Source organism: Salvia hispanica, chromosome 6, assembly GCF_029641045.1.
Source record: "Salvia hispanica isolate PSC_SH4W2 chromosome 6, Shi_PSC_v1, whole genome shotgun sequence".
In the NCBI taxonomy this organism is placed as follows: domain Eukaryota; kingdom Viridiplantae; phylum Streptophyta; class Magnoliopsida; order Lamiales; family Lamiaceae; genus Salvia; species Salvia hispanica.
In genome coordinates this window covers 42414443-42432387 of record NC_142697.1, presented here as the reverse complement: position 1 = coordinate 42432387, position 17945 = coordinate 42414443, and the positions used below count along the sequence as shown (strand labels likewise).

Here is a 17945-nt window from a genome sequence, read left to right as displayed (position 1 = left end):
TGAAATTTCGGTTCAGAGAAATTTGGGAAAGAAATCATTGTTGTCGTAAAATTCATGTGCAAACATAATGAAGAGAGCGTTTGAGTGTCAAACTGTTCTGTTTCTTAATGACTTAATCGTTGTTTAAATTTAGTGATTAATTGAAGGGCCCAAATGATAAATTTACAGCTTATTTTATTAATTAATGATTAATCGAGCTAGTTTGAGATTATTTAAATAATTTAGATAATTTAATTATCTTCATTTGAACAACAAAGCCGTGCTTTTCTGGCCAAAATCAAACTTTTCAATTTTTCATGCAAAACGGCCCCTTAAATCAAACAAAGTCAAATCGAAATTGAAGTCGAAGTCAAAAGAGCAAAATATTTCAAAACAAAACAAAATCGAACCAAAATCAGAAATCAAGATTTGGTCGAGAAATCGAACACAAAATAAAATAAAATAAACGAAACCCAAAATAAAAATTAATTCAAATAAAATTCAGAGGCAGAGACAATAATCGAACCAATATGCGACTAAGAATTACACCAAAATTGAACACAATCAAAATGAATTGAACCAAAATCAAAAACCCAAGAACCGGAGTAGCCGCAACGTAGTCCATCATTCAACTAAACGTATTTAACAAAACAAATCGGTAATGAAGTAGGAGTACTAGAATTTTTCTCTACACAAAATAAATTATTCAACTTTTATTTAAACTTGTTTTACATTAAGGTGGACATTATTTTGTGGGATGAAAGGATGATTATACATACAAAGTAAATTAAAAAAATTAGAGCGTAAAATGACTATACTATTTTTACTAGACAACGCCATGTGATTTCGTACAAACTATTTATATTTGTTTTTGACTTATGTTTGTTGTCGATATTATCATCTCATAATAATTTGCATGGCCAGAATTCTGTTTTGTAGCTTTGTGCATTATTCTCCATAATTAATAGCCAACACATTTCAGCTTGAGCGACACCTTTTACGCGCTATGCTATTATTTCGAATTACCATTCAATATTTAAAATCCACATTAACTATGTCCCATTATCAGATAGCATCAATAAAATGTAATGCGAGTACCAAATTGAAATCCTTGGTATTTTCGATCCGTCAGTCTCAATGATTTTAGTAACAGTCCATCAAATCGGTTGACTTATTTAAGGGATAAACTCTTCACTAGTGATGAATAAACCAACATTTGTATAATAAAAAAGACAGGATTAATATGATTTTTGAATAAATGATAGAGATTTTCCCCCTTAAATCATGGTATTGGTCACGATAGATGCATTCCAGCCAAATGTATACATTTTTTTTCTCTAAATAATAGTCATAATTATTGAACTTATATCAATCATTACATTCTACTCCATCGTCTACAAAAAAGGGTGATAATTTTTTATATTGTACTAAATACTATATTTTAGTCTATCCACCAAAATTAGCATGTACTGTATCTATTTATGGTAATAAAAATCACTTCAACAAAATGAGTCATTCACTCATTAGTTCCCTAACAATACTTCAACTTTTTTTTTCTTCTTATTTTTTTCTTTACAAATTTTTTAGGATTATTTTTAATGGAATAACAAAGTCCCACAAAATCTATGACCTGGGTTTGGATTTGGACATGGGCTTGGGATTGGGCTTGAGTTACTACAAATTGTCCTTAATTGTGTTTGAGATTTTGTCCAATAAAGAAATCAGCCCAAGTTTGTATAATATTAAGAAGTTTGCAATATTAAAGTTTTATAAAAACAAGAAACCATCTATTTCAAGTTAGAAGATCAATCAAAGCCAAAGTATTCATTTGTAAAGACCTAATTAAACAATCACACCAAAATAAAAGAAGCCAAACTTGAATCCCACACCCACCAAAATTCGTTATCCACATATATTTCTCGAATGAAGCCCAATGTAGTAACAACACACTATAATTAACAATTGGAAAAAAATTGATAATCAAGAAGAAGACGAACCAGTAAGAGTGTATTTGGTGAGATCATCCTGGTTGAAACCCAGCAATTCCTCCCAATTCACATCCTCATCCTCCTCGTGTTTCTCCCTCAACACCTCCAAAATCCTCCTGCATTTCTCCCTCGCCACCCCCCTCTTCTCCACCCCCTCCACCACCTCCTCCGCCCCGCACTCCTTCGCCAGCCCCTTGAACCTCAGCCCGCCGTAGCTCAGCCCGTACAGCGCCGCCACGCAGCTCTCCTCCGACTCCAACTCCCCACTCCTCAGCAGCCTCACGAAGCACTCCACCGCGCCGCCGTCCAGCATCGCCGCCCTCCCCTCCGCGCTCGCCGCCAGATTGCACAGCACCAGCATCACCCGACCCGACATGTGACCCGATTTCACCATCCCTAGAAGTATCTGCACCGCGCCGAGCTTGATCATCTTCACGCGGTTGCTCTGCACCAAAAGGAGATGGTAGAGTGCCAAGGCCGAGTCGTGCCGAGTCCGTTCCGAGTCGGATCGGAGCGCGTGGAGAAGCGGCGGAAGCGCGCCGAGGACTCCGATCGCCGTCTTGTTCTGATCGTCGAGAGATAAGCTGAAAATCGCGCCGGCGGCGTGGTCCTGCGCCTCGACGCATCCGCCTCTGAGGAGGTCGATCAGCGGCGGAACGATTCCCGATCGCACGATTTTGACCTTGTTTTGGTTTTCTAAGGAGAGATTCACCAACACTGCGGCGGCGTTCACCTGCAGATTTGAGTATCTGGAGGTGATCAACGATTTGAGAGAGGATAAAATCCGAGGCGTGCAGAAGCAGGCGCGTGATTCTTCTCTGGTTCGCGTGAGTTTCCGGAGAGAAATCAGCGCCTCCTCCTGCTCATGGATTTCAGAGCTTTTCATCTTCCTACTATACGATTCCTCCTCTTCCAGCGAAATCGAACTCGATGTGATTTCGATGTCGCACGAGGAGGAGGAAGAGTAGCACGACGGCCTAGTGGTTAGAAGGAGCGGAGGAGGAGTCCGCGACGGCGCCGATCGCGGCGTCACGGACTCCTCCGAGCTGCCGGCGCTCGGCGTCCGATTAAACTCGACCGGCGGCGGCGGAGGCATTAATTGACGGATGATTTTCTCGGCGGAGTGAAAGGAGAGGGGTTTCGGGGGGTCGAGGCGGTGGAGGAGGCACCAGTTGACGATGGTGGATCTGAGGGCGAGATTGGGGATGATGGCGGAGAAATCGGCGGCGGCGCCGGTGAGAGTGGGGTGGAAGGAGAAGGAGACGCAGGCGTGGACGCAGCTGCGCTCGAATGTGTGGCCGGAGGCGACGATTACGGGATCCGCCATGAGATTTCCGGAGAGAGGGCAGAGGAACTCGGCCGGAATTTGGACCTGCTTGAGCGGCGAGGGGGATTTGTGGAAGGAAATCTTCCAGCGCTGCTTGCCGCTCCCCATTGCTGCCAAAAAAAATGGCGCGAAAGGACTAGGAGATTAATGGAGAGAGAGATTGAGGGATTGATGAGAGAGATTAGGGAGAGGATTGAAGGAAAGGGGATGAAAAAGTGAAGGAATTATTGGTTGAGGTGCCATTTTCGGTAGCTCTCTCTGGTTTTTAGCGAATTCTGGTTCTTCATTTTGCTTTTTAACGATATTTTTTCTGAATAATTAATCTTTTTGGAAAAGGGTGAATGAATAGTTTGACCAATCACGAGTCTTTATATGCAAGATTTCTACTACTTGAGTGTAAGCAACTGTAAGACAATGCGATTTACTCTTATAACAAAAAAAAAAAATTAGTATAATGTTACTCATCCAACATAAATATCAATATTAATTTCATCTATTTTTCTTTACATTTTTAACATTTTGAAAGGAGTATAGTAGTGATATTTTTATGGTACCAATTCTATAAAGATATTAATTGTCGCTCATTATATTAGGGATTAACTTGTGTTTTGTCATGCTTTATTATGACTAGTACTCTCTGAAAAAAGAGCTACCAGCCAATACCAACAAACAAGGTGGTAGGTTTTTGATTGCTATGATTTTTTGTATTTTGACTTATAGCAAATATTTGAGAAATTTGGCAGCAATAAGCTGAATAATTTATTTAAACAGTAGCAAAAGGTAAAGCTTTCCCATATTTCATCGCATAATTTGCATGAAAAGCATGCACACTCGTGTATCTTTAATTAATTCATTTTATAGTATTATAGTATAGTATTGTTTTTCAACTTAATAGGTAAGTTACCAATGTCCACAACTTTTTTGCAAGTCTTCATCTATCTCAGTCGTGTAGTTCTAGGCTGGACATCACTACCTCACTAAGTTTCCTTTTCTTTTGTCCAACACTGGCTACAAAGTGTTTCCAGATGATTTTCGTTTCAAATTTAATAATTTATCTTGTATTTATTGATAGAGATTTTTTTTATCCTTTTGCTTTTTGTTGTTTATTAGGGAGAGCATATACTTTTTTTGAGGGAGGGAAAGCAAATAATTATTAAGGAAATTGAAAGCATAGTGGAAAGTTTAGGGGTTTATTAGTCAGGATAGTTAATGCATGTTTCACACATTATTGGCAGGATTTAGGGCCTAGGGGTGGGAATACGGGTATCCATGGATACCTGATCAAAAAAATCGGGTACCCAAACCCGAAAATCATCTAAGTGTCTATCTAAAACCTGACCCGATGTATTTTCGGGTACTCTAATACCCGCCCCGGGTATCCATACCCGATGTATCGGGTACCCAAATACCCGATTCTTTACATGTGTTAATAACTAATAAAAAAATTCAAATTTTATTATATAAATATAAATATAGAAATATTTAAATTGACTAATATCTTTAATGTTGCATTTATTTTGTAGTATAAAACTATAAAAAAATGGGTTATTTTTATTTTAAAGTATATGATTATATTTATGGGGATTGGTTATGCAATATGTAAATAAAATAATACGGAGTAAAAGTTATGCATTTAATTAAACTATAGAAGCAACCAATAATATAGTTCAAAAGTCAAAATAATTAACTAGTAAAATATAAAAACCACATGAGTTGATTATGCAATACGTAAAACTTAAGAATTTGGAGAAGCCGTGACCTAGAGTACGAGAGATCGACTTATTTATATAAGTTTAGAGAAAGTTAACCTAGTAAATTGTAGTAGTAATTAGTAAATAAATTGGCTCAGCTCTTGAAGCCTAAAATGGCTAAACTTAATTTAAAAAATACTTTAAATAATAAATTGGATATTCGGGTAATATCCGATACTCGATTTATCTTAAATTTCAATATCCAATCCCATAAAATTGGATATTGGGTATCCAATACCCGGTGGATATCAGGTCGGGTACGGATAAACCCAATACCCGATATCCATATTCTCACCCCTAATTTAGGCGTTTGCAAAGATGTTAATAATAAGCATATATTGTAATGAAATCTAGCTCTAAGTGTCTAAACTGAGATATTAAAAGACTTTCTTTATCAAGAAGTTTTGGTCTTAATGTAGTGGTTTCGCTTGCATGCCTGCGATGTACTAGTATTTCTCATCTTGTATGTGGTGATATTATGATATATAATTGTTTCATTTACATGTAATTTCGACATGTAGTTTACACTATGATCACAAGGCCACAACTCACAAGAGGGAGATTTATTGTTTTACTTGTAAATATTATACATGTCAGGCCTCAGTCTATAGTAGTATTATGGATGGAGTCGATATAAAATTTGAAATATAATTACTGCCATAACTATTATTTGTTAGAAACATATGGTAAGGACTTTTTCTCCAAAGTGGTTATTGACTTATTTTGCATATATTGACAAAAGAGCCTCAAAATCAAAATACATTAGAAATATAAGAGATCCGAATGTACCATGAATTATGATATGCTATATAAAGAGAGATTAAGGGAAATAGTTGGCATTAATAATTTATGAAAATGAAGATTTTGGTGTGTGAACGTGGGCCATTCTCGACAATAAAGTTAAAACATTAATAGGGATTTATGCTTTTTTAAACTTTATAATAAAAGTGATATTCCTCTTCTTTACAAATTGTCACTCCCCTTTTTCCGCTTTGATGCTGATATATTTATTTGTAATTAATTATTTAACACCAATTATTTGTGGTAAGTGGTGACACCAATGTGGTGGGTCAGATTTTTTTAAATAATTATTATACCTTTAAACAGATCTCTAACTCGTGATTACCTTTGTTAATCCCTTGAATTTTACGGCACGTTTTGACATGAATTATTTTATTAGTGATTGATATTTCGACAAAATTTAATGGTTTTGACATGCCTACATGATTTCAATATTAAGTTTTAATATACGCATGTTGAAGTAAAAATACAAATAAAAGTAAAAAGGTAACTAGCTTCATGACCCATATAAAAATTAAATAAATTGGTACTAATAAACTCCTTTGTTTAGAAACATGCGAACTATTGCTTTATAATCCTTCGATATTTGACTCATTTGATTCCCCTCGAACAAAATCAAATTCCCTTTTTGTTTCTTTTAATTGAATCCTCAAAGAACTCATATCATATTTTAACAACGTCAGTATCATATTTCCACAACCTACTATAAATATGAAAAACAATTAGTCCACAATTCACACAACATTTTTAATATCTTACTGTAAAACAAAACGTTTACCTTAAAAAAAACCTTAATTATTTTTCCTACTTCAAATTCCGTTCAAGAAAGAAAGAAGAGTACCAATTTCAATTGTGATTTTGGGTTTCTGACTCACCATTTATTTTGATTGATTATTTAATTTTACATACCCCCGTTCAAGAAAAAAAAAGAGTGCCAAATTCAATTGTGATTTTGGATTTCTAACTCACCCTTTATTATGACTAGTGTTAGCCTACACGCTATGCGCAACACATAATATTTTTATTCTACTAATTAGACATTATTACAATACTAAATAAAAAAAATCATTACATAATTAAAAAATAAAAATTATAGTATTATATAATGACGATATGTTAAATAATTATAGATAAAAAATTAAATAAATTTTAAGGTTAGCCAACATGAAAAATATTTGTTAATTACGACACTTTTATGTCTATATTTGTAACAAAAAGAAAAGGTTTATTATAACCTCGATAAAAAAATTAAAACAAAACTAACAAAAAAATAAAACAAACTAACATTAAGAAAAAACATAAATATGAACTAACATCACTGACACAATATAATTTCAAATAAATGTACTACTATAGATAAAGAGTGATACCCATAGAAAAATTCTTCTTTTTGCAGAGAATTCGTGATGCAATGGGACAAGACAATGAGGAATGAATTATAAGCTAGCAAATGATACATATTTATAGATAGAAAGATAAAAGTATTATAAAAATTTCTTGGAACCGTGCCTTGAATCCTTGTTCCCTGCATGGAAAAATAAACAATGTGTGATTTTAGTTTTTAGATAAATTTCTAAAAAAGATAGTAATAAGCTAAGCAATGACACCATACCATCTGTTCGTTGAACACGTATTTCAAGGAGATTACATTGGTTTGTCCATGTTTAATGAATTTATAAACATGCAAGCACTGCACTCGAATCACTGATGAAGTATTATTAGGATGTAGATCGTTTAGGAATGTGAATTCCCTTTTTATTACAAATTTTTATTGAAATCTTGCAAATGGTACATATTTATAGATATAAAGTATTGAAAAAGAATCATAAATATGACGGTTACAAATTACTTTTAATAAGGAACAATTAATAATTTTTAATTGTAAAAAATGTTGTATATAAGATGAAACGGTAGTGTATGATTTCAAAATTGTATTTACAATGAATCATTATTCTCAATTCCAAAATTTTCAATTAAACTCTAATATTATCAATCAACGTGTTGGATTGAGAGGCCGAAGCAGTGAATATGACATTTATTTACCTTAAATAGGCAAAAGAACTTTCACATAAATTATTTCTCTCTGACACATAAACGACTAAACGCCTAAACCCACTAATGCTGTAGTCAATTCATATGGCTAAACTACACATATAAATCAATTCATATGATCTCATATGCCTATATCAAAATCCCATGTTAATGCAAATTATTTATTAATTTCATTCATCGCAGACCATTAATATATATAGGAATAAGTTATTCAATAAATATTCAAATTGATCTACTAACTTATAGATATTTCAAACCGAGGACAAAATTTACAAATATTTAAAATTAAGGCCAAAACTCGCATTTTATGTATGTATAGACAGATTATTTGACTTTAGACTTGTTTGATCCTTTATTCTTTCAAATATTCGATATCTTTATTGATAATACTAAATTAAATCCCTTTAAAACTCAGATTTCTACTCCCTTAACCCCACTCATTTTATAGGCCCAATTCAGTTTTAAGGCCTGAGCCCACTATGTAGCAATACGACGCATCCAGACCTTTCTAGTCCAATCCAAGGTCCAAACCCGTAGGATACAAATTAATTAATTTATTTATAAATAAAAAAACAAAACACGGTCAGCTGTTTCCTCCCGCGTAAGAAACCGACATCGTAATCGCTTCGAATTGTGCTTCTTCCTCCCCAAGAAATTTGCTTTATATAAGCAACGCTCTCGGGATTTTTTCCGATACAATTTCCCCACGAGGAAGACATCAATCGAATCGACTACGATTTCTCCGGCGACCAATCTAATACATACGATTTATTCCGATGGGCGGTGGAACGGAAGCTTTTCCAGATTTAGGAAGCCATTGCCAAAAATCCGATTGCCATCAGCTCGATTTCCTCCCCTTTACGTGCAACGCATGTCACAAGGTACTCCTTTTCTTCACCAAATAAACAAATTTGAATTCGAATGATATGTATGTTTCCTTTCCGCAGGTGTTTTGTTTAGAACACCGGTTAGCCAAATCGCACGAGTGTCCGAAACCCGACGCCGGCAGCCGTAAGGTTGTGGTCTGCGAGGCTTGCTCGGCCGCGATCGAGACGACGGGATGTTTTGGCGAGGACGAGAAGAAGGTTTTGGAGAGGCACGAGAAGTCCGGCGACTGCGATCCGAGGAAGAAGAAGAAGCCGACGTGCCCTGTGCGGCGGTGCAAGGAGGTTCTGACGTTCTCCAACACTGCAACGTGCAAGACTTGCCGAGGCCGGGTTTGCTTGAAGCATAGGTTTCCGGCGGATCACGCCTGCAACCAGCCGAGATCGTCTAACAAGTTTTTGGCTCCAAGGAATGGGAAAGACTGTGGGATCAAGGTTTCTATTTCTAGTTCTAGTTCGCAGCCGCCTAGTGTTAAAGCCTGTTGATTTTATTCATGTTTTATAATTTGTTACATCTATTCTTTCTGGATCATTGAATGAATGAATAAAATTTCATAATTTACAAACTCTTCTCAACCTGCATGATGATAGCACAAATAGACAAAACTCTCACCCAGAAACAACTCCAGATACAAGAATTCTGATGTTTCCAGCCAACTCGGTGATCGAGCAAATCGAACACGGAAATTTTCACATCATGTGTCATATGGTCATTGGGAGTAAAAACGTATACCATATTTGTAATTATGATACAGATTTACATACATTGATTTGTACCTACTGAAGACAGGCGAGTTTGAATACAGGAAGATAGTGTTACATGTTTGCTGTTGTTTCTCGGATCTCTTCCATTGTGATGGCCTGCATAGCAGAAGGTTGCTTCGACTGAGTAACGGGCACCAATCAAGTAGGAAAGGAGATAACATGGAGGTTCAACATTATTAACAAGAGGCTATAGAGTGAGACTGAAAATTTTAAGCGACGGAACCTTCGATTTGAAACTTTTGCAGAGTTTTAAGTTAAGCCCCCTTAAATGAAAGAAGAAAACATCATGGTGTATTTTATTTGTTACCTGCTCCTGACCAGCAAAATCATTATCAGGGGTGAGAAAAAGCATGCAGTGGCATTCCTTCCTGTTAAAGCACCAGAGCAATTAGGACATGAAAGACAATGTTGCCCGACTACAATCATTGAGTGGGCAACAATAGAAAAACTTAAAATAAATAAGATCTGAATTACCCAAACTAATGTCTAATGAGCAATTTTTGAAATGGCCCTATAATGGGTGGTAAGAAGGAGTATACACTGATTCTGATGATAAACGAACAAATGTAGCGATAACATTCCAAATATTGGATGGAAAAGCAACAAGTTCTAAGAAAAAAAAACATACAGCAGGCAGGAAACTAAGCCAAGTTGGAATATAAAACATGTAAACTTTAGTTCCAATGTTGCAAGAATTGAGATGATTCCAGCCGCTTATATGGATTATGGACATCAAATGCCATAACTCATCATCATAGTAGTATGAAATGCTTTTTATACGTGGAAAGAAACAAGGTAGGGAGGTCATGCAAATTACTGACACTTTATTGCAAGTAATCATCACTAAAATTCATTCAACTGATGAATCTGTCGTATATTTCAGGTTAAATGTCCATGAGCCCTTGGCTTACAGGTTCAAAAGATTTTAACAGTTGTAGGTCATGAGTCACTAGTACTGGGTTCCATCTTCACCACCAATATAATCGGCAATTTAGCTCCTACTACTGGGCCACTAAATCTTTTATCATAGGCTATAACTCTATCCCTATCATAACCTAAAGCTGTTCAGTAAACATAGAGCCCTTGAGCCTTACCTTTCTCTCATAGGAACGCAAGGACAGTTCCAAAAGCCCTGTTGTGCCTCAGCAGCCTTATCATCATAGTGCCTGAAACCACATTGATGAATATATATATGCAGCTCATTTCACAATCTAATTCACATTTCAAAATAAAACTTACTGAAAGCATCTAAAGTAGTATACATATGTTTGACTGTGATGGAAAACTACCTGCAAGGGCACAGAGGCGCACCCAATGTATCCCTGTGTTCTGCCAGTCCCTGTTTCCAAATTTGACAAAGCACATTCAGTCATAGTTTATGATATGCTGAAAAAGTAATCATATATCTCCTTCAAGAATATTTCCTTACTAATACTGTAAAGTTATGTATTCAGTAATATAGCCATTTCATAAAACCTTAAATTAAAAAATTCCTGTTCTTGTAAAGTAGTATACACTTAGAAGTGAGCACTGAAGCTGGATATGAATTACTCGGTGTAAGCACCACATATCATATTCCACATGCACAAAGTCACAAACATAAAGCAACAAACTGGCTTTCATCAAAATTTAACAGCATAGTAGTGGCCAAGAATGAAGATTCACCAAAGAAACGAGTAACTTCAGCTGAAAAGTGCAGCAACTTATAGTAGTTGATTTCCATGTCGCACCATAACAATAAAAATTGACAACAATTCAGCAGGATGAGCTAGAAACCACTCGTTTTCACATCATTAAAATTGTGATAAGTGTCTTGTTAGAGATTAAAATTTCCAAGGAGATCATCTGTACTAACACACTACTCACACTATGAAAGCTATGGACACAAACAGAATTCAAGATAAACAAAGCATTCGCCAGAATGACTTGAACTCTCACTAGAGAGACTAGATTCCTATTCAATTTCTGGATGATTTACTAATGATGCATACACATTTTTTTCTAGCTATCTGCGATAGCTGCGACTAACAGATTGACTAACAGCCATGGCTTCTCTATTCAATTTGTAACTTATTCCAGCTAAGAGGATATGTGCTTCTATTTCTAATTCAGATGAATATAGAGTAAACTAAACCTCTGAGCAAATACATTGAGCTTTTTCTCAATAAAATTGTCCATGAAACGAATACAAATACAAACACAGACATTAATGAGAAATTGAAACGAATACCTTGATGACAACAGAGGTGACCCCTTTATCGACACAGAAATATGTATCGGACTTCCTCGCATACTGCTCCGAGAATTTCCTCATTATTTCGATCGATTTCTCCGTCGGCTCAACTACAACAACGCACAATCATCTCTCAATTCCTAACTATCAGAAGAAATTTGTAAATTAATTGGCCCGATTCACGTAAAACCACAAAGGTACCTTTAGCGAGTGCGCCAAGGCGGCGACGCGGACGCGACGGCGGAGCAGCGACGGAGGAAATGCCTAGGCCGGCGCTGTAGGAAGTCGAAGCTTGAAGAGCTCTCATGGCTGACAATTTGGATCTGATTTTGTGCAGCTCTCTAACAACCACTTGTATACAGCAGATGATATTATTTTCCTTTCTATCTAAAAAATGAATGAAAAATCGAGTTTATAAATTGCTGTTATTTTGGAAGCGGCGAAGCACCACTCATTTGTCATTGCCCAATATCACTGGAACTGAGAAATGTCCAAATCTTATTTTGGGCCGCACTTAATGGGCTCGATTTCGTGTATTAGCGGCCCAACTTATTTCTCCTCTGTGACAAAAATGAGTAAATGTCAAAATTGGTCCTACACATATGGTCATTTTACCTTTTTTGTCCTAAATTTTATCTTATGAATTTTTTTGTCCTGCATATATGGAAATTTGATCATTTTGGTCCCCCGTTAATAGTTCCGTTAAAAACTAACGGTCAACGGTGATTTTGACCAAATTAAACTCTTAATTCTTATTTTTAAGTCACTAATTAATCTCCTAATTATTTTAACAAATATCCATTTAAAATTAGAATTAAATCTAGGATTTTTATTTTCTTGGCGGAGGCGGGAGTAATGGCGGCTAAATTGGGGGCTGAAGAAAACGAAGCGGAGATAGATGAATCATCAGTGGCTAGCTTCACAGCGGCGATGGCCTGAGCCAATAGTTTGCAGACTTTTTGGGGGCGAATTGGAATTTTGGAGGGATTGTGGGGATTGTTGTGGGAGATCTCGGTGGGGATGGCGTGGGATGCCTCGGGTACGGAGGTGGCGGGCTGGGGGTGAGGGATTTGGAGATTGGGGTTGGAATTGGGGTCAGATTTGGGCGGTGATGGATGGGAGTTAGAATCTTGATGCGAATTGGATTGTTCGATTTGGGATTCTGGTTTAGGTGCTTCGATTTGGGTGTGAGCCTGCTCACCCATGAGAATCTGTTGCAGCGTGGAGGGGTAGTAAGGGAGAGGGTGTTGGCGGCGGCGGCAGTGGGGTGTGGATTATGAAGGAAGAAGATGAAAGAATAGAGGAATGAAGAAGAAAGAATTAAGAGTTTAATTTGGAGATTAATTAGTAACTTAAAAATCATAATTAAGAGTTTAATTTGGTCAAAATCGCCGTTGACCGTTAGTTTTTAACGGAACTATTGACAGAGAACTAAAATGATCAAATTTTCATATGTGTAGGACCAAAAAATCCAAAAAATAAAGTTTATGACTAAAAAGGTAAAATGACCATATATTTAGGACCAATTTTGGCCTTTAATCGACTAAAATTTATTAGTTCTAGTCAGTGTTCGTTATCCTCCAATTAGAATTTAATGAGCTTTAGTTTATTGTTACGAATTCTCAATTAATATTTAATTGATTAAAGAAATTAAAAATGGTGCACTAAAACCATGATATCAAAATTGCCACCGTTCCCCATATAAATTATAAGCTCATTATGCTACATATATATATGTTCATTATTTGTAATTTTTTAGCACATGATTTTCATAAAATAATATTCCCTCCGTCCGTCATTAGGAATCCCGGTCACTTTTGCACGCTCGTTTTGAAAAAATGATAATAAATAGTTAAAGTGGAGAAATGGTAAAGTAAGAGGGAGAATATTGTTGATAAGAATCTTCTCAACACCCTCTTATTTTACCATTTCTCCACTTTAACTATTAATTATCATTTTTATCAAACGAGTGCGCAAAAGTGACTGGGACTCCTAATGGCGGACAGAGGGAGGGAGTACTATTCAATTGCATTTCAAATAACCTAAAGTTACAATTTATGGTTTTCACATAATTACATTCAAATTAACTTAAAAGGGAAAATGAAAAAAAAATGTTGATTTTCTCTTCACACATGATGATATGCTAACATGGCGACAAAATCATTAATATTTGAATTCAAATTAATTATAAGGAGCATTAAATCCTACTAGTGTATTTTCTTGTTCCTTTTTTATAATTGTGTTGCTCCTCAATTAATTTTTCTAACAAAATTAGTCTCTATATATTCAGTTAAGGAAAGTGAGTTTTAATTTATTTTTCAATCACTATTTCTCTATATATTTATCTGAAGGTTGCATCCACTGCAAGACTAATGAAGGAATCTGATTGAAATAGTCCATAATCATATTCATTGGAACTATCCCCTCCTTCGCATTATGAGAGTGCTATTATTGGTGCAGGCAAGGCTAATTTAATTAGGATAGTAAGAGATCGAATCCATAAATAATGATAAAGAGAATTGAGTACATAGGACCCAAAATTTTCTAAGGAAAGGGCATGAGACTTTCTTACTTGGACGCCATTACATTGCATCTTAACTACTGCTATTTGTTTAAGCATTTCAGCAACCAAATATTGTTAAATAATATATCTACTGGCAATAATTCATTAAAGTAATGTCTTGACTCAATCCCCAGTTTCATTTGCACCTATTATTTCCTCATATTGTTTCTGCATTTTCTACTTCCTAAGAAAAAAAATCATATCAATCGGAGATGGCGGCTTATGCTGCTCTAGTTTCTCTTATGCAGATCATCCATCAGATCGAGCATCATCCTTTCCCTCCAATTTCTATGGACAAAAAACAAGTTGTATCTCTCACTGAAATGGTCATGTTCTTGCAAGAATTTCTTGAAGGTTATGAGTCTTCTTTTGCTGATGGTGATGAGCCAGATCCGTTGGAAATGCGCATTGCAGATGCAGTTTATGCGGCTGAAGATGTCATTGAATCTCACATTGTGGATCAAATTCTTCCCGCGGCCTCTGAAGTTAAAAGGGATTGGATTGGGTTCTTCAATTGCTTCCAAGGTCTAAAGGAGCCCAAAAATAATAGCCCAACATCTGTAGACTTGTATGAGAGTATGATGAAGGTGATAGAAGACATGTTTTTGATCAAGAAAGAGGTGATGGAGATCATGGCACTCAAAGATATTACACAGATACACATCTCAACATCTTCTGCATCCTTAACATCTTCGATATATTCTCCCTCCAACCTGACCAGCACAGTTATGGTAGGCATTGATGATGCCCTGCTTGAACTCATGGATAAGCTCACTGACGCACGACTCGATTGCCAAGTCATCCCGATCGTAGGAATGGCAGGAATAGGTAAGACCACTCTTGCCAAAAATGTTTATGCACAACCACTTATTTGTCACCATTTTGATATTTGTGCATGGCTTACGATTTCTCAACAATATAACATAAAAGAACTTCTTTGTGGAATTCTATCTCAAGCTAATAAAGAAGAGTTGAGACAAATGAGAGAAGATGAATTAGGAGTAGCACTCCACAAATGTTTATCATATAGAAGATATCTAATTGTTTTGGATGATATGTGGAGTATTGAGTCATGGGAGAAGATACAACTCTATTTTCCTAACAATCATAATGGTAGTCGGATAATGGTGACAACTAGGCTATCAAAATTGGCATCTCAATTGGATAACACTTATAGCCTTGAAATGAAATTTATGGATGAGCAAAGTTGTTGGAATATGTTCTGCAAGATTGTGTTTGGGGGGGAAAGTTGGCCTTTGGAATTGGAGAAAATTGGAAAAAAAATTGTAAATAGTTGTAAAGGACTTCCGTTATCAATTGTTGTGATGGGAGGTCTTTTGAAAAAAATGGAACGAACAAAAGAATGTTGGGAATCTATTGTGAGAAGCACGAGTTCACTAGTCAATTCTGAGAATGATAAGCATTGTTTGAAAATACTAAAGTTGAGCTACAACCATTTGCCTGTTTATCTCAAGCCGTGCTTTCTATATATGGGAATGTTCGAGGAGGATAGTGAGATTCGAGTCTCAATAATCATCAAACTATGGATTTCTGAAGGATTTCTAAAACCAATAAGTGGGAAGAGTTTGGAAACAGTTGCAAAAGAGTACTTAAATGAATTAGTTGATAGAAAACTAATTCTAGTTCATGAGCAGGGGTCAACTGGAAGCATGAAGTACTTGAAAATCCGTTAAGAGACCTTTGCTTGAGAGAAGCTCAAAAGGAGAGGTTCTATGATGTGGTCGGGCAACACAGTCCTCAAGGTACGTATAGCCAACGACGTGTAGTTATTCTACGAAGCACTCCAGAGGGGAAAGTCATTGATGCCATGAAATCTAGACCGTATGCCCGTACATGCATATGTGATGGTGAAAGAATTCTATATGTTCCCGATTTAAGACTGTTGAGGACACTGAAAGCACACAACAAAGATTTCTATCCACAAGGACATGATTATTCCTTGGGAAAATTGTTTGAGTTGGTTAATTTGAGACTTCTTATTGTTAAATCTGATCGGTACCCTCAACTTCCTTCTTCAATCAATCTTCTCTGGAGTTTACAAACCTTAATTGTTTGTGGTTCTATAGGACGCCTTAATGCACCTGTTGAAATTTGGAACATGCCTCAACTTAGACATGTTCATTTCTGGAGACGAGCATTGCATCTCCGTGATACTCCCAGCGGCAGCATTGTGATCATGGAGAATCTACGAACCCTGAAAGGAGTAAAGAATTTCAAGTGTGATGAGACGATGGTTCGTAGAATTCCCAATATCAAGAAATTGGGTCTATACTATTACATAAATGTGAGAACTGAGTCTCGTGATGATGACTATTGTGTCTACAACATCAAACACTTGCAGAAGCTGGAATCTTTTCGATGTAAAGGCTATGCCAGGGGTGATTTGTTGGGAAAGCTTACCTTTCCACACTCTATCAAGAGTCTAACTCTTGATTTCAAACATTATAGTATGGAAGATGTGTTAGAAAAAGTAAGTACATTACCCTTCCTTCAAAAGCTCAAGTTGAATGATGGACGTTTCCAAACAAAAAAATGGGAAACAGTTGAAGACACGTTCCCCAGTCTCAAATATTTGTTACTTGGCTCGTGTTTTGGTTTGGAATGCTGGGTGATGGAGAGCTCCCACTTCCCGTGCCTCGAGCACCTTTATCTTTATAAGATGTCAGTGAAGGAGATCCCTGCGGAACTTGGTGAAATTCCAACATTGAAATCTGTGATCTTGGATGATTGCAGCGAATCAGTGGTGAAGAGTGCGAAGAAAATGGTGGATGAACAAGAGGAATTACAAGAAGAAGAATTACTATCCTTTAAAGTTGAAGTTAGGCTCCGGAGGAAGAAGGAAGAGCTGCAGAAGTTGGCAAATCCAAATTTTCAAGTTAATACTGACTGGTGAGATCCCTTTGCCAGTAATATTTTAGGTGTCTAGTGTTGTGTATTTTTTTCCATGTTGTTTGATATATACCGTCCATGTGTTTTTGCTTTATACTGTATAATAAACTTTAATTAACATTTAAATAGATATGACTTGTAATATACTGATATAGATATGGTCATATCTTGTAAATTACCACAACTATTTCCCATGAAAATTTTGCCAAGCATTCTGGTGCTTGATATTGCTTGGTTTTGGAATATTATGTTACAAACGCACCTCCATCGACGACAGAGGACATTGCAGAGGCGGTAGCTGGCGAGAGTGTGGTGAACACTCCAGCCGAGAAAGAGTCGACAACGGAACCGGAGGGAGAAGAACTGTAAGTAGCGATGCCGGAGCCGGCGGAAGCACCGACGATAGGACGGAAGTTAAGGCCAAGGGACCAGCTCAAGCCACCCAATTAGTAGTTATGTTTTTGGTATTTTTTATTTTAATTTTAGTAGTTATTTTGTGAAAGGATATTTTATTTTATTTTATTTTTAAACTTATGTTGAGTCGGGCGAGTTATAAGCCCGTCGGGTTTTCTTTGTTGGTTCTTTTCCAATGTCTAGGGTCCGTAGTTTACAAAAGGGCTATTCATTGTTCTATCTTTTTCATCAATGAAGAATTATTTGTCCAAATTACTTGTGTAATACTCTTGAAATCC

The 17945-nt window shown here is 36.4% G+C and overlaps 3 protein-coding genes and 1 pseudogene across 4 annotated transcripts; 2 read left to right on the top strand and 2 right to left on the bottom strand.

Moving 5' to 3' along the window:
• Positions 1–1840: 1840 nt before the first annotated feature.
• On the bottom strand, positions 1841–3630 carry LOC125207132 (RING/U-box superfamily protein with ARM repeat domain-containing protein). Its single transcript, XM_048106351.2, has one exon. The coding sequence runs from the start codon at positions 3400–3402 to the stop codon at positions 1960–1962; it is 1443 nt and encodes a 480-aa protein (XP_047962308.1). The 5' UTR covers positions 3403–3630; the 3' UTR covers positions 1841–1959.
• A 4865-nt stretch (positions 3631–8495) lies between these two features.
• Positions 8496–9348, top strand: PMZ (zinc finger (AN1-like) family protein). The gene is made up of 2 exons (XM_048106701.2): positions 8496–8779; positions 8846–9348. Exons 1-2 carry the CDS (start codon positions 8675–8677, stop codon positions 9266–9268), a joined length of 528 nt encoding a protein of 175 aa, XP_047962658.1. The 5' UTR covers positions 8496–8674; the 3' UTR covers positions 9269–9348.
• Positions 9349–9412: 64 nt separating this feature from the next.
• Positions 9413–12178, bottom strand: LOC125207390 (ferredoxin thioredoxin reductase catalytic beta chain family protein). 2 transcript variants are annotated; one of them, XM_089061379.1, is made up of 6 exons: positions 11982–12178; positions 11778–11890; positions 10837–10886; positions 10642–10713; positions 9855–9860; positions 9413–9643 (listed from the first exon to the last, which is right to left on the bottom strand). In XM_089061379.1, the coding sequence occupies exons 1-6, from the start codon at positions 12085–12087 to the stop codon at positions 9493–9495; spliced, it is 498 nt and encodes a 165-aa protein (XP_088917505.1). In that variant the 5' UTR covers positions 12088–12178; the 3' UTR covers positions 9413–9492. The 2 variants fall into 2 exon arrangements, with proteins under 2 accessions (XP_088917505.1, XP_047962660.1); XM_048106703.2 differs by having other exon boundaries at positions 9855–9915; positions 11982–12177.
• A 2327-nt stretch (positions 12179–14505) lies between these two features.
• LOC125208155 (putative late blight resistance protein homolog R1A-3) lies at positions 14506–17713 on the top strand (annotated as a pseudogene).
• The last annotated feature ends 232 nt before the right edge of the window (positions 17714–17945 follow it).

Excerpts from the sequence above, each read along its gene's own strand:
- PMZ (XM_048106701.2), top strand. The coding sequence starts at position 8,675 with ATGGGCGGTGGAACGGAAGCTTTTCCAGATTTAGGAAGCCATTGCCAA. Across the intron at positions 8,780-8,845 it reads CGTGCAACGCATGTCACAAG|GTGTTTTGTTTAGAACACCG; the intron begins GTACTCCTTTTC and ends TCCTTTCCGCAG.
- LOC125207390 (XM_089061379.1), bottom strand. The coding sequence starts at position 12,087 with ATGAGAGCTCTTCAAGCTTCGACTTCCTACAGCGCCGGCCTAGGCATT. Across the intron at positions 11,891-11,981 it reads CCTTGGCGCACTCGCTAAAG|TTGAGCCGACGGAGAAATCG; the intron begins GTACCTTTGTGG and ends GCGTTGTTGTAG. Across the intron at positions 10,887-11,777 it reads TCACCTCTGTTGTCATCAAG|GGACTGGCAGAACACAGGGA; the intron begins GTATTCGTTTCA and ends ATTTGGAAACAG.
- LOC125207132 (XM_048106351.2), bottom strand. The coding sequence starts at position 3,402 with ATGGGGAGCGGCAAGCAGCGCTGGAAGATTTCCTTCCACAAATCCCCC.